The 15,843-nt window shown below is 34.1% G+C and overlaps 1 protein-coding gene across 16 annotated transcripts in view; it reads right to left on the bottom strand.

Moving 5' to 3' along the window:
• The window catches only part of DMD (dystrophin), a 1,043,969-nt gene that overhangs the window by 605,486 nt on the left and 422,640 nt on the right, over positions 1-15,843 (bottom strand). For all 16 annotated transcript variants that reach the window (XM_048931232.1, XM_048931479.1, XM_048931663.1 and 13 more), the window contains 4 exons: positions 15,384-15,557; positions 13,106-13,261; positions 7,532-7,702; positions 1,487-1,666 (listed from right to left, as the gene is read on the bottom strand). In XM_048931232.1, the coding sequence (XP_048787189.1) occupies positions 1,487-1,666; positions 7,532-7,702; positions 13,106-13,261; positions 15,384-15,557 (681 nt within the window). The remainder of the gene's footprint in view (positions 1-1,486; positions 1,667-7,531; positions 7,703-13,105; positions 13,262-15,383; positions 15,558-15,843) is intronic.

Here is a 15,843-nt window from a genome sequence, read left to right as displayed (position 1 = left end):
GAAAAGGAAGCTGGCAGCCAGGGCTAATGGAGGTGAAATTTCCCAAGAATCAGGCTTGCTTTTTGGTGAGCTACTAAGTTGATTGAAACTAGGATGGAAACAAAGATTCACCTGCAAAATCACAGTCAAAAAAGTGTGTTTTATATACATATATATAATTTTCATGTACAATTCACCTAGCTTCTCTGCTTTCATATTCTACTTTTAAAAAGCTACTGCCATTGATATTCCAATAAAACTTTCTTTTTTTATTTATAAATCTTCTGTCTTTTCTGATGAGATCACTAGAATGAGATGTATTCACACCCACCTCAAACTTATAAGTGAGCCATATGTACTTACTAGAACACTATTAGAATATGGATATTTTAGTAGTGTGGCAGTGGCAACAGCTGTAACAATTTATTTACCTGTTCCTTTTGGTCATTAAAAGTATTCCTCTACAGAAACTGCAATACTGCTACATAACCTTATCAATGACATAACTACAGCCATCTGTAAACTCCAATATATATTTCTACTAATCAGTTCCACATTGAAGCTGAGGACCTACATCATGCTACATCAAATACTTCAGTCTTCCAGATAGAGCAGACACAAATGGATGTTTGCACTTGTACACTGCCTATAGATGAAGAAGCCCTGTAGTGATGTTGCCTATCTTTTACAGAAGCATTCTTAAGATAACAGTCCCTAGTAGAGTTCTAAAACACCAAGCTCTGAAAAGTTAAGTCTAATGTATCCCTGAGAACTACTTCAGTTCTCTGACTTCAAACTGCATTCTGACTCCATCAGGAAAAGAAACATCATACAAGATTTTCTTAACTGTTCAGCCACTGTATGATTAATACTCCTTCTTTGCTTTTGTCAACTCTTCAGGACAACATGAAGGGGAGAATAAAGTTTTATGACTGCCAGTTGTTCTAAGCTGTTGGGACTCCTGAATTTAAATTAAATGTGGTTCAGGGATTTGCTTTGTATGAGGTTTAATCTGGGCCCCTTAACAAAATATCCGCATCAAAACATGCACCACAAAATTGCCCAGAGGAGGACCACCACAGAGGAGGACTACATCATTGTTCTTGAGCACATTAGGTGCACAGTACTTCTAATTCACTTGCTTTGAAATGAATTTAATTCACACACATCACATCTATTCTGAGGACCAAACCAACATGCAGGTGGTGACTTCCAGGTCGTATGTAGATAAACACAAAGTCGGTACCAGTACTGAGACTTAATTCAACTGATATGGCCATTTTTTTTTTTTTTGATTCATATTCAAGTACTTTAGGTCTTTGGGAAGACGGGAAACACTAATCAGCAAAATTCCGCAGAGCCTCTCTCTTTAATCACTCAACTAAACAATGTGATTGATTGTCAGTCCATTAGAAAAGCATTCTCCGGGGCACCAGAAAAAGCAAACCTGTAAGAATGAGCACCCTGGGCATCATTTCTCCTGTGGGCACAAACACATTTTTCTTACCATTAACAGATTTAACCATTCCTCAGCACGTGAAGTTACTGCTATCCAATTACTGTTCAGGAGGCTGAGTTTGTCTTCCACTAGACTTTCCTTTCCCTTCAGTACTGTCTTCAAATTCTCTCCTAAATCACTGACATTCTTAAGCTGGACTTGGCGTTTCTCAATCTCTTTCCGTGTTGCCTATAATCAGCAGAATAAAAAATAAAAATTCAGGAAATTAAACATTCTCCACACAAAGATCAACAAACAGCCAGTAGGTTCATACGAGAAAACACTCTCTTGCTTCCCTCTAATTAGAGAAATAAGTATAAATAAGAATAAGTAAAACACAAATTGTTTGGTTTTAGCTCTGATAAAATTGCATTCTTCATCTTCTGTATTTGGTAAACAAATTATTTTTATAAATCATGAATTAGCTCTCACTCCAGTGTTCAAAATACAGTTTTAATACTCTATTATTAAAAAAAAAAAAAACAAACAAAAAAACCTAACACAAAAACAAACAAACAAAAAAAACACCAACTATATTTTACAATATTTACCTAAAGATATTTAATTTGGATGTAATAAAATGATATAGCTATGAAATTGCACATAAAGCTAACATAACAAATAGGAGAATAACAAAGCATTATGATAACATCTGAAGACTTATAGAACACCACCAAAACTAGTCTTATGAATGATTTTAAATATTCCTTTGATATTTGCCAGTGCAATCTTTTTTTCAGCTGAAACCATGTTCTGTCCTGTTTTTTTTTTTTTTTTTTTTTTTTCCCAAACTGTAGAAATGCCTTTTTTCATTGTATTCACCTGGGATTTTACTCAGTGAACTAAAATATTAAAATACTACTCATAGAATCTAAAAACCATACATACGTAGGGCGTTCCAGAAGTAATGCCTCCTATTTATTTCCATGGAAATGCCAGCAGATACAAAGAGCACAATGACACTGTTTGACCAACTAAATTCTCAGCTAAAAAACACCTTTTTCCACATAGTCAATGCCACTTTTTTTTGCCAGAAATGAACAAGAACCAGCATGTCGAGCTTGTAAATATCTGCACCAGCAGAGGTGACCCACTGTCACTATTGTCACTTCTGAAACGCACCACCCACCACATCACTGTGCTCACATCTACTTGTTGGTCTCCACAAATGTTCAGCAAGAATCGATGAATGTCAATGATGCACTTTTTTTTGTCAGGATGGAGGAATTCAATTCCACAGGCACTTTGCTTCACAGGCACTTCCATGTGTCAGACTGCCCCTATGCTGCCATCTGTTGCACAGCAATAAAATGGAATGGAATAATGGTGGGAAGGTTGGCACTGCCATACTACCAGCATCAAACTCTGATATTGTGGGCCAACAGAATAACCTACTTTCAGAGCAGCCCTCATTAAAGACATAATATTGGTAAGGCATATAAAGCAATAAAACATATTAATTATTCAACAGCCTTTTCCTCACCCACCAGGCAGGTCCCTGATCATAGCAGGAGATCAGGTTGGTCAAGCAACTTGCCTTTTGTGAACTTATACTGGCTAGGCCTGATCCCCACCATTCCACCATTCAAGTCCCTACCACTGGAAACTGCAAAGTAAAATAAGAGTTTTATTTTAGAAATAACAAATTCAGCTGAGTTGAAACTCAGGAATACGTAGGATCCTTTGCAGTGTTGAAAGATATGAAGACAAACCTTACTAAGAATTCATAAGAAGAAGCTCTTAGTTGCATACAATAGCATCTTTATTCTACATACGGACCCACAGGCTTACAGGACAAATCATTGTATAAATAAATGTGGCAGCGATAAATAAATCTGTGTAGCGATGGGTTCATAGCTCTCTTTCTGATTCCACTCTTGTGTGGGATACTCTTTATCCTCGAGTTTATAACAACTACTACAGCTGTTTGTTTTTTTTTTTAAGTGATGCCTCATCAGGAAGCAAAAAATTATAACATCCTTTACATCAGCAAAGACTAACCAGGAACAACTGATGGCTGAAAACTGATGGCCACATAGGAATGTTCTTTTTTTTTTTTTTTTTTTTTTTAATGATAACACGATGAAGAGGGTTCCTGAGCAACAGTTCATAATGCTAAGACTGCTATGTATCAAACTGCTGGTTTTTTTTTCTTCCCCACAAGCAAATCTCAACTGTGGCTAAATAAAAAGGATACTATTTTAATTTTCTATTAGTTTAGATATGTATATTTAAAAATTCAAAATCAACAAAAGATAGAAGATGAAGTTATACATGGCTCCACACAGCCTGTATATTGAACTACTCTAAAACAATCTTAATAATTTAAACCTCTGTAAAAGAAATTACCTAAGTAGTTGAGCTCTCCTGGGTGAGATTACAGAATTAATCAGGAACTGACATTATGGCCTCCTCGGGGGGCTGATTATACACATTTACTTGTTTATTCACAGCACATCTTTTATTTTTTATTACATCCTGACCACTGACTATGAATCAGTTCAAACAATTTTCAGATCATTTTACTTCATGGATTTTATTGACAGGAAATACATTGCTAAATGTGTTAGCTAATGTATTTCTGAGTACTTCAACTTTACACTCACTAGTATTATGTTCTCCAGCTGAAATATAACATATAGCACTGGTAGAATTATACTGCTGATACTGAGTGATAGGGAATCTTTCCTTGTGCTACCACCTGGCATTTCCTTATTGAGAACACGCTTTCCTGGCAATCAAATTCACATCAAACCAGCGCCCAATTAAAAGACAAATAAGCCCCACAATTATTAATGTCTTTTGTGATAAATGCATTCACTAACTCAGTCTTCTAATTATAAATGGTTTCTTAATATGCAATATTTAACGACCTTTTCCACTCCTATGTCATTTTTCTTATCTATTACAACAGAACTGAATTCAAGTGCTAAGATTTAGCTTGTCTCTGCTGAGCAAAAAGACAGAACATACAGCCTTCATTACATTGCCTGTTTTTTTTTTCAAGTAACAGCTAAAACTTTTTTGTTCTCTCCTTAGAAAAACTCTAGATGTGCACAATTCTTTCATGTAAAGATTATTATTTTTCATTAATGACATTTCTTACTCCTTTTTACTTCTGGATGTTTATACCTTGAAGTCAACATTCTCATGTTCACCTTTTTTTTCTTCTAACCTCTATAATTATCTTTGAAACTGTGAGTTCCCTTCATATTTTAAAATACTTTGGTACTGAAAATCGATTAGAAATAAGTTCAGTGATAAATATAACTGTTTCCCTGTGCTGTAAAGAAAAAGATTTCTCTGATTTTTCTGTAAAGAAAAAAGAGTTCTCTGCCTAGTTGCAATGACTGCAGCACACATCCAATTTTCATTTCATTCTCACTACAGAGTTTTCCTCTCTCTCTCTCCATTTTACACATTAGTTTTCAGCATACTTTCCTAACAGTGGCAATCTGCTGGGCCTAATTCATTTCCTAGTACATTTTGTTAGACATTTGTTTAATGTCTTCAGTAGCCCACTTACTCAGGAAATCCAAAGCCCAAAGCTGTTACATTAATCAGATACTGTGATGGCCTGGTACTGGGAACTGAATTATTGATGTACTATTTTGTACTATGCTACACTGAAATCCACATAGAAGTATCAGTGGCATACTTGTTTGTGAACTCCTCAAAATGATTTTAAAAGAGTTCATGTAACACACAACGCTTCCTGCTACAGTGAGAGCAGATTATTTGTGCAAAAATATATCACATAATTTCAGTACGTATCTGGAAGGGTTGGATTTGCCACCAGGCTGTTGGATTGTTCAAAATTAATAATGTGCTTATATTTATAGGAATATTGATTTATATTCCCCTAAAGAGAATCTTGAGAAAGGATTTGCAGTAAATACATACTTCAAGAAGAGTTGCTTTCATACAAGAGTTGTTTATCCTTATTTTAGTGATCAAGTGACTGAAGCAGAAGAGCTGAGGTAGTACATAAGGCCAGACCCAAAAGAGAGATTTGTTCTGGAGCTGAAGCCAAAATCTGCTCATTACCAGTTCTATTTTTTGCAACCAGAAGTAATTCCTTCATGAGAATTCACAATACTTTAGCATTTCTTAGGATTAGTAGGTTCATCTGCTCGATATATTTTTCAAGTTAAAATTTCTCATTTTAATTACATTTTGTTACCTTTTTTTGTTATTAAAAAGTAAAATATGTACTTTTCATATCAACAGTGAGATGTAACAAGGACTTCCCACTGTGCAACTGTGCAATTCATCAAACTTTATGTTCAAGTGATGCAATTTCTGAAGAAATACATCTAACAGTTAAATGATATAAAAGACAAGTCTTTCCATTTAAGCTGCTGTGAAGTTATATCCATCTGAATTAGCTTTCCTGAAGAGGCACCTACAAACTTACAGTTTACATTTCTGTTTTTAGAGAACTATACCTTATAGTTCAGCAATATTAAACATTATTTTTCTCCTATTCACTGTGTAAATGCACTGACTATCTAGCAGCACAGTTAGGGGGCATTAAATTGGTATGATTATCTAATATCTCTTCAACAACTGTGACTTCATTATGTGTGATAAGATCACAATAACAAGCAGAAGTGATGAGAAGAACTGTGTAAGGCTTGAAGGGCAGCAAGTGAAAGGTGGAAAACACCAAACAGCAATGGAGTTTTTATGGAACAAGATTTTTGTTTTTGAAAGTCAAAGCAGTAATAGTCAAAAAGCAACTGTAAGTTAGTAAGAAGTGATCTTAACATATCTTTGGACACTACTTTTAAAAGCAATGTCTTAGAGACTGAGGATAACAAAAAATGATTCCATACTTCACCAAAACCTTGTAGGATTTTCTTTTTCTTGTACCTGTTTCATAAATAATCGGTGTGTTTCAATGTTAATGACACCAAGCTCAGAAGCTGAAAATGGGCAGTAAAAAACAGAACAGAAAAGACATACAAAAAAACCATAGAAAACACAAAGCTAATTGTACTCCAGTGTCTGAAACCACTACAGTCTTTTATGAAGTCATAAAGTTGCCTGCACATTATTCATGACCGTATTTATATTGCATGTTGAAACCGGTAAGATGTTTAAAGCATTTTTCCTATTAAGCAGAGCTAAAGTGCTAATTTTTCACACACAGAAAAACAGTTTTACAGGTTTTTGTTGTATTGTTTTGGAATCATATAACTGTACTTTTTCAAAACATCTCTGGATTCACGTAATTCTTTGAAAGTTTGAAGCTTTGAATTATGATGAGCATGGTTTCTTCAAAAGCACAGCTTTTGGTGTGTCTGTATAGTGGTTTGGTTTGCTTATGATCTGAGTCAGAATGGATTTTCCTTATGTATACAGAATATAAACCAAATTAGCTAGTGTTGAATGATACTGAGCTATCTTAGTATTCCACAGAGATATGCAGCTCGATGTAGCTCTTGCATCCCTTTGTGATTCTGTCAGATTATCTATTCTGTGGCACATGTATTAAATTTGAGGACAATTTCATTTTAGGATTTGCATTTTCATCTAAACTAAGAGTTCATAGTAAGGTATTATTAAAGTATGAAGCCCTTGGGATAAAAAAGAATGAGCTGCAAAACAAACAGGATAAAGAACCAAATATTCCTCCTCTTGGTTGCTATATGAACATACAAAACCTACAGATTTCTAACATCCTTCTTTTATCTACTGGAACTTTTAGCCATAAGTAGAATGAGATGAGAGAGAAGTGATCTCTGTTTACATGGATACTGGATGGAAAATCCAAAATACTCTTTGAAAAATGAAATTCTACTTCAAGCTCATTTCAGGGTAGATTATAGATATCTACTTCAAACTCAGTTCAGGGTAGAATTGTGCTAGTATATACCTGTGGAGAGATTAAGATGCTTAAAACTTTTTCAAGCATTGGTGATTGTAATAATAACATAGCAGTTATAAAGTTCTGCTGATTAAAACTAGAATTTCTATTCCTTTTATCAAACCTTCTTTAATATGCATAAACTGAGATGTATAAAGGTACATTGTGTGTTCCATTGTTACCTTGCCCCAGGCAATTTCAGCATCCAAATTGCTAGGCATTCCTTGCACAGCTGACCTCTTTGTCAATTCCACATCTGTTGCTGCAAGCCATTCTGTCAGAGAATTAATTTCTTTTCGTAGCTTCCGGGACAACTTCAAGCATTTCTCTAACTCTTGCTTTTTTTCTGTCACCTGTAAAAATAAAACACGTGTTTCTTAACTCTGGTTTGATGATTTTTTTAGTATAATCTATCTGCCACTTTATCATAAGTGAAAATTTTATGAAGCAAATTGCACTTGTAATATATACTTCTTTCATAAGTTCTCACAGTGTTTATTTTTGCTTGTTAGCATGAAGATACATATTAAAAAAAAAAAAGCAACCTCAACTATCCACATGCAGTTCTGTTTGGTACTGATTAAATATAATGCTTCTTGATTCCATATAAACCAATAAAAGAAAGGTGAATATACATTTCTAGAGAGTTACACAAGTATTTACTATGAGTAAGCCATATTAACACATTTCTTAAAGGAAGTGCAGTTTGTAGACTTTTATCCCAACCTTCTGTTCAATTGTCCTCCATCTTCTGTCACAGACCTCTTTCAATTTCAACCTCCTTATTCCCAGTTTGTTTTGTCATTGCTAGTTTCCTTAGAGAACCAGCTCTTATTCACATTTCCCATAAAGCTATTACTAGTTCAAGTCCTAGGGCACATCCCATGAATTTGACTGCCAGTCTCTTACTTGGGAGTCTTTACTACAGGCTTACCAGCAGCACTTGTATGCTTTACAGCATGCTTTCCAACATGACCTACTTAAGTCATTACTCCACTAGTAGCTTCCAATCATCCAATTTCCCACATTAACAACTTTGTCATCAAAGGTTCTCGGTTAGGATTTTCATAAGCCAAACATTTCGGATGTGAAGTAATATGGACAATTCATGTTTTATTTGTTCTTTTAAGCACACTACATGGTACCTGCAAGAAAAGCTGAACGTTTGTCGTGTCTGTTCTCTATTACATTTTGGTAAGCATTCTGAAGGATGAGGGAATACAACCTTCTCTGCAAGCCCCTCAGCACATTCAGGAAGAGAAGTAAATTTCCGAATACTTAGGAGGGCAGGCAGAAGAGTAAGTGAAGAGGTCTCACATGAAAACCATCACTACAAGTGGACATTTAGAGATTGGTAATTTGAAAATATAAATTTAATTATGCGCTGCAGAAATTTAAAAACTGCTGATTAATGAAGGTGGATAGAAACTGCAGTGGATCACAAATATTAAAAGAAGATGACTAAGTATATTATGTATCAATTAGTTATCAACAGAGATTGTAGCCACTAATTTTTATTTAAGTTGCAGTTTATTTTAAATTACAGTATTTCTCCCAGTAAAATAAATAATGAAAGCAAACTGATATTGAATAAGCACAACCATATAATAACTAGAACTTCTAAGCTATGTCCACATTTTAGTTGTTTACTACCATTTCAAGATCCTATCTTAATTTTATAAACAGAGATTATTTTTTCCCATATTTTGACAGTAGGACTTTCTGTTGTTCATGAAACCAGGACTTTTAGGCAAAAAATCCTGTAATATTTTCTCCCCATCTTTGTATAAGACCTATTCAAGAGTACAGATGCTGGCAGCATTGTCTACAGCAGCATCAGGTAATCAAAAATGGAACCAACATCTAATAAAAGTAAGATGGGCCTTTGAAATTGTTTGAATAGAACCACCAGCATAATGACCAAACTGGTTCCTAGTCATAGCAAAGGAGAGTTTAAGTTTTTAAAGGCAATAGAATGGCTTTTGCTCTCCCAGAGTAAACAGCAGATTGGCTTAGGGAATAAGCAACAAAGTGTCCCTGGTTGCATATATTATTCTGTAGAGGTTTACCACTGAAACTTCAGAACTTTTCTTCCCTGAATATACTTTAAGTACTTTCTCGTATACCAAATTTATTAAATGAGACCTCAGAATTTACAGTCAAGCCAAGGGGGAATCACTAAGAAAGACAATAAAACTCAGCTTTTTAGCTAAAGAAAGATTCACATAAGGGGAACCTGGAGTTTACATATGCATTTCACCTCTTCTGAGGAATATTAATAGTCACTTTAAATCACAATTCGCATGTACTTTGCAGAAATACAATGCAAACTGCACTACCCTAAGTGCGATTGCCTGTGTAAGAATAACCATAACCACTTGGTATACTATAAAGGAAATTGCTGATATCTGCCCAAGCACAAAAATAATAGTTGTGCTGCTCTACACATCTCTAAATGCTGGGTATTATATCAGTGATATTACACTACTCCCATCTATGATGTATATATCTGGAGGTTACAATTGCATCAGATTCTGTTTGTACTTAAAACATAAAGATGTATTTCTGAAGAAAAATAGGAAACAGTGCCCTCTTAAGGCCTTCTGTTTCCTACAATGATACCAAACATTATATTCATTATAGTGAGACTCCATAAACCTTCTCTATATTTTAAAACTATTTCAGCTATGTTAAATAGTTTACTTGCAAGACTCTTTAGCTGTAATAAATAAAAATGGGAGGATTAAAGCAAAACAAAAGGTATTTAAAACCTTTTAGTAATATAGCTGAAGTTGCATAGCCAAATTCTTGTGCAGCAGTGGACTGTGGGGAATCACCTCACCTTCCAAGTATAGTCTGTACAGCAGCAACACCTTTAGTAGAGCAGCAAGAATATGATTACTGCCATTTTGTTTTGTTCTAGAGAGTCTCTTCTCTGCTGAATTAGCATAAAGAGATTTGCAGTAAGGATGCTACAGATTCTATGTGACAGCTTCACAACTAACAAACTACTTAAGCTGTAACAGCTGTTCATGTGTACATATGCATACATATGTCTGTGATACAGAATATGCATGAGGGAATGCAAGCACGGACATGGAATGTTTATCATAAATGCAATCTCTGCTCCATGATATTCAAATGACATTTTAGTTTCCTGTAATCTCATCTCAAACGTATGCACACTGAGGCCACTACTAAATTTTCAAAATTATTCATCACGCTTTCAGAGCATATTCAGCTAAAAATGAAGGGCAAAACTCGATGTTCTGAGTATACAAAACTCATTTACAGAAGTGAAAGAGGTTTAAGGTCTGATACTACCAGAGGAATTGATAGGAATTTATGTTCATATGTTCATACGATAATAAGAAAAGTAAATAAAAAGAAACCTTTTCCCACCTGTAAGTGGATTTTTAGGTTCATTCTACAGTAATGGTATCTAAAATATATAGAAAAACTCTACTGAGAGATGTGTGAAACTATTAGTAATAATTGTAATTTTTCTGCCTTGAGAGCACAACACTTCAGTACATTTAAATTAAACCCATTTCACATCCCTAAGAATGTGCTTATTAAGGATTGGTTTAAATATGGAGGCCCTCCTGAAGCAGTAGGAGACAATGCACATCAGTCTAAATGTGAAGGGTGTTTATCTCCTCAGACTACTGATTTCAGTCCTGGGACTACTATCAGTTATTACCACTATCAGGTTTTCCATAAAAAGAAAAGCTGTGGTTCTCCAAAATCAGCACAACAAATTAGGATTGAATATGGCTCAGTGATCAGTTCAGTTCTGTAATTCTGAGCCTTTGTGACCCTCTAAAAGCATTAACTACCATTATATGTGAAAGTAAATGTGGAAAATTAAATCTAGGACAACAGTGGTAAACAAAGCACTATGTATTTTTTGAGAGACATTAATTAGCAGTGTTGCTCTCTTAGATCTCTAATGGCTTCCTAATGGCACATTTTTATCACTTCATTAGTTGAGAGGTCCCCTCTAATAATGGCACCTGTCTGCTGCAGTTATGTTAAATATAATGAAGGAAAAAATAACGGAGAAAACAAATGTATCATCTACTCTCAAATGGTACTATCCACACCTTAATGAAGCAGACTTTTCAGTCTTCTTTACACTCAAAAGACTGATGTCTCTTAATATCTCTGTTTTAAAGAGTGGCAGGGAACTCAGGACAGCTGTTGAATGTTTTGCATTACTTTTTCCTTTGGATAATGCCACAACTTCTCTTCAAAGATCAACAGTTCTTATGGAGGATTGTCCCTCATTAGCAGGCAACCTCTTGCATAGATAAGCAGAATCAGAATAAAAAGCCTTAGGAATTGACACAAATTTCTTTATTTATTTGGACCTAATCTTGTTGATATTAGTTAGCAGTCTTTTACATTGTCTACTTAAATCTTAGGGAAACATTGTTTAAATGAAAACACTGTTCTTTTAGGAAGCATAGCAGCTTCTAACAGTATATGAATTGATATAGAAACAGATGATGTATAAATGAAAATTTTACACAAGCAAAGTCAATGCTCAGGAGATAGCAACAATAGCAACAAGTTCTAGAAGGTTAGTTACATAAAATTAATATATAATAATATAATTAATTAGCAACATAAGTTAAAAGACTATAACATTTAGAGATCTAATACTAGGAAAGTAGTCATGTAGTCCTCCTAATTATGCAGTAAGAAATACTAAGTGGTCAAACCGAGCACTGTATAAATATCAGACAATTTTGTATAAATATCAGACAATTTTTTAAAAGACTTTCCTAAAGAGTTCTATTTGAACTGTTAATACATTAATACTATTAATACATTCCTGATTATAGAGCTCAAAGGCACTGTTATCCAACATGAAGAAATTTGAGGGCACTTATGCAACAGAGGATGACAAACAACAAAATTAAAAAAAAAAAACAAAAACAAAAACAAAAACAAAAAAAAAAAAAACACTTGCTCATTTCTGAGACATAAAACAGTGGGACAGCTACTCCATACACTCATTAATAAGCAATATTCTGCATAGTTTGTATACTAGGACACAGCAACCAGGCAACTCAGGGTTTTATAGATTTAAACCAGGAAACAGTTATGACAAGAACTGAATGTTATGTGTATTTAAAGTCAAGAGTGCAGATGAAGCAAACCAAAGACCTACACGAATGCCTCCTGGGGAAAGCTGCAATAGCAAGAACTTTTGGTCAATAGATTTTTGGACAGCAATAAATAGAAACAAAATACATAATGATCTATAGAACCAGAGGCAAAGAAAATGAAAAGTACAATTCTCTCTTTTATCAAGCAGTTCTTTAGGGGAAAAAATGTGAAAAAAATCACAAAGAAAACCTAAGTATTTTCCTGACTTGAAGTGTTTTGAAGTTAGTGTTTGTTTGAGGCATTGAAAGGAAACAAGACCCCCTTCTGGCCAAAACAAAACAAAACATGGCAAAAAAATTGTAGAAAAAAAAAAAGTAAAAAGTTTAAGGAAGTATAATTTTAAACTTTAACAAAGCAATTTTCTATTTCTCCAGAAGGTCATTTTTATTTTTGTAGGACAACGGAATAGCCATTCTGAAAATTGCCTTTGCTTCCATTCCTTCTACACCATTAAGAAAATGTGAAAACATTGAAAGTAACCAGTAAAAAAGAACATTAACTTACCATACCAAGCTTATTCTTCACTGCTGTCAGTTAAAAAGAGTGCATAATTTTTTATTACAAAACATACAGCTTACCTTCGCACCCAATTCATTATATTGCAACTTCAAAGCTGTAAGCCTTTCATCCAGTTCCTTTGGGTTCTCTGTCTGCTGCTTTTGAACAATCTGCCTCCCAGTTTTTATCACTGTTTCCACTTCGGACTTCACCTCACTCAGGCTTTTATATAATTTCTAATCAAACAGAATTATGAAAGAGAAACACCCCTATTAAAATAAGTAAAAAAGAACAGACTACTGAAGATATTACAAAGTAATAGATGCAGTAGAATTCTTCATATTGTTTGCTGCATAAAAACATCATTACACATGACTGACCACCATTCACTCCTATTTGAAAATTAGAGGAGCTGAGAGTGCTCAGTAGATACCAAGTAGGTGACCTAAGGGTGGAGAAAATTCACCCTGAGTGTGTTTGTATGTATCAAGTACATACAGAAGTTTATGAGAAAACTTCTTATATGTATATATATATATATATATATGTATATATATATACATTTTATTATATTATACATAATTATACATAATATATATAATTATATATAATTATATATAATTATTATATATAATATATATATAATTATATATATTATATATATAATTATATTATACATATATTATAATATAATTATATTATACATTATATATATATAATATATATATAAAATATAAATATAAATATATATATATATATTAAATATATATATATATATATATATATATATATATATATTTTTTTTTTTTTCCCCAGAAATTAAATTACAAGATTCAAAACAACCTGTCTTTACCCTGTACCCATGAAGGTCAATACAGAAGGAATACGAGGTTTTCCAGTTGTGGAGCGGAAACACCCTGCAGCCCAGGAGAGGCCCATGGAGAAGAAGGCTGTCCCCTTTCAGCCCACAGGCACCATGCAGAGCAGACCTCCGTGTGCATCTATGATGCAAGAGCCCGTAGGGCGGCAGTGGCTGTGGCCTGAACGTGGATAACATGACTAGATTTTTTAAAATAAATATTATAGATTTGTTGCAGAGAAAGATGTTCTATAAACACATCCTTAGAGCATGAAAGTTATGGGGCTAAAAAAGCTAACTGCTTAGTGAAACTAATTAGTACAGGGCTTCTAATTACCATGTTGTTCTTATAAAAATATGAATTAAAGGGCAATTGCATTTAAGTAAAACCCAGTAAATAACGAAACAACATCAACTTGTTCCATCCTTATTTTTTAATTTCAATTCTTACATTTAGATCTGAAAGAGGATAAAGGAGAAAAACTGTCTTCAGGCATGCTGAAGTGTGAGAAAAACAAAACCAAACAACACTGCAAATTATATGATTGCTCTGATATTTGCTGTTAAAATCTCCATTTTACTATTGTCATCACAATGTTCAATTTTATCTCTACTGCCTATCAATGACAAAGGGGTATTAATGTGATTAATACAGATTTTCTTCATGTTCTTTGGGACATATTCAGGTCTTTCACTCTTGTATCATAAAAAGTCATGGCAAGACAACTTATGAAAGCTGTACTGTGAGTAACCAGGGTATTCTATGTTTTCCATTTCCCAGCTAGAATAAATTCAATGCATTGAATCCTGGCTATATTATGGAGTTTCATGACTGTAGCACACTGTGGGAAATACAGGCCACCCAGGAAGAGAAACTCATATGCAGCACTGGATGGGGGGATTAGAAAATGTCCCCAAATTGTATTTTGATATAGTAAAAGTTCATAGTCATTGTTCACTGAAAAAAAAATGTTTTGATAATCTTTTTTTTTTTTTTTTTTTTACAATTTAGTGATTGATACTTCTTTTTTCATCTTAAATTTCAGGCAACATTCTGCAATCTTTAGCTTAGTCCATATAAACTTAAATTTTCAAAGATTTTCACTCATGAACGTACCCCATGTTTCTTTGCCATGGCAGAAGAAGACAACACCATGTCACTTTAAGATTGCTAAAGCTATTTCACCATGCAATGATAGCCTGGCAAAATTTCAAAGTGAACACAGATTTAAATGTTCTTCTAATTCCATTTCCATTTTAGTTATTTGAAAAAGAAGGATAAATCTCTCTGTCCTCCCTCACTTCTAACCTCCACTCTCCAACGTTCCTGAAAATTGCCCATTACTTAAAATGGTTCCCATGACTTTTGTTGCAAAACTTTCCTCTTAAATTTTCTCAGATTCTTAATATCTCTTGCAAAGTTATATTGAAATGATCACAGCAAATACTTTACGTTTGGAGGACAAAATAGACAGGAAATGAACATCTAATGTATTTACCATGCAGTGGTCCAAATGCGACTGTACTACTTCCTGCTCAACACTCTTCGTCTCCAATTTGGGCACTTGCAACTTCACTTCATCTAAAATTCTTTTGCATTCTTGTAGACGCTGTTCAAAATTAGCTGGTTTCTGAAACAAGCGGAACTTCACGGAGACATCCTGAAGCTTTTTCTGAAAAGAGGAGTAAGTAGCAAATGTGAAATAACATCAACATTGAAGACAATTATTGGATCCATTCCACGATGCTCAGAACCCATTATCAATCAGCACAGCTTTTCATTCAAACATCTGAAATCTTTTGGGGAAAATACCAGCAGCAGACAATCTTGATTTCCAGGGGAAAAAAAAGTCTTGCATAATCCAGGATACTGGGTGCAGCACAGCCAGCGTCAAGAGAGCCTGTATACTGGACTGAAGAAAGGGAAAGTTTTCATATTTCACAATATGTATAATGTTG

The sequence above is a fragment of the Lagopus muta genome, chromosome 1, assembly GCF_023343835.1.
Source record: "Lagopus muta isolate bLagMut1 chromosome 1, bLagMut1 primary, whole genome shotgun sequence".
NCBI lineage: Eukaryota > Metazoa > Chordata > Aves > Galliformes > Phasianidae > Lagopus > Lagopus muta.
Note: the sequence above shows the minus strand (reverse complement) of the source record. Positions and strands in the feature narration are given on the sequence as shown.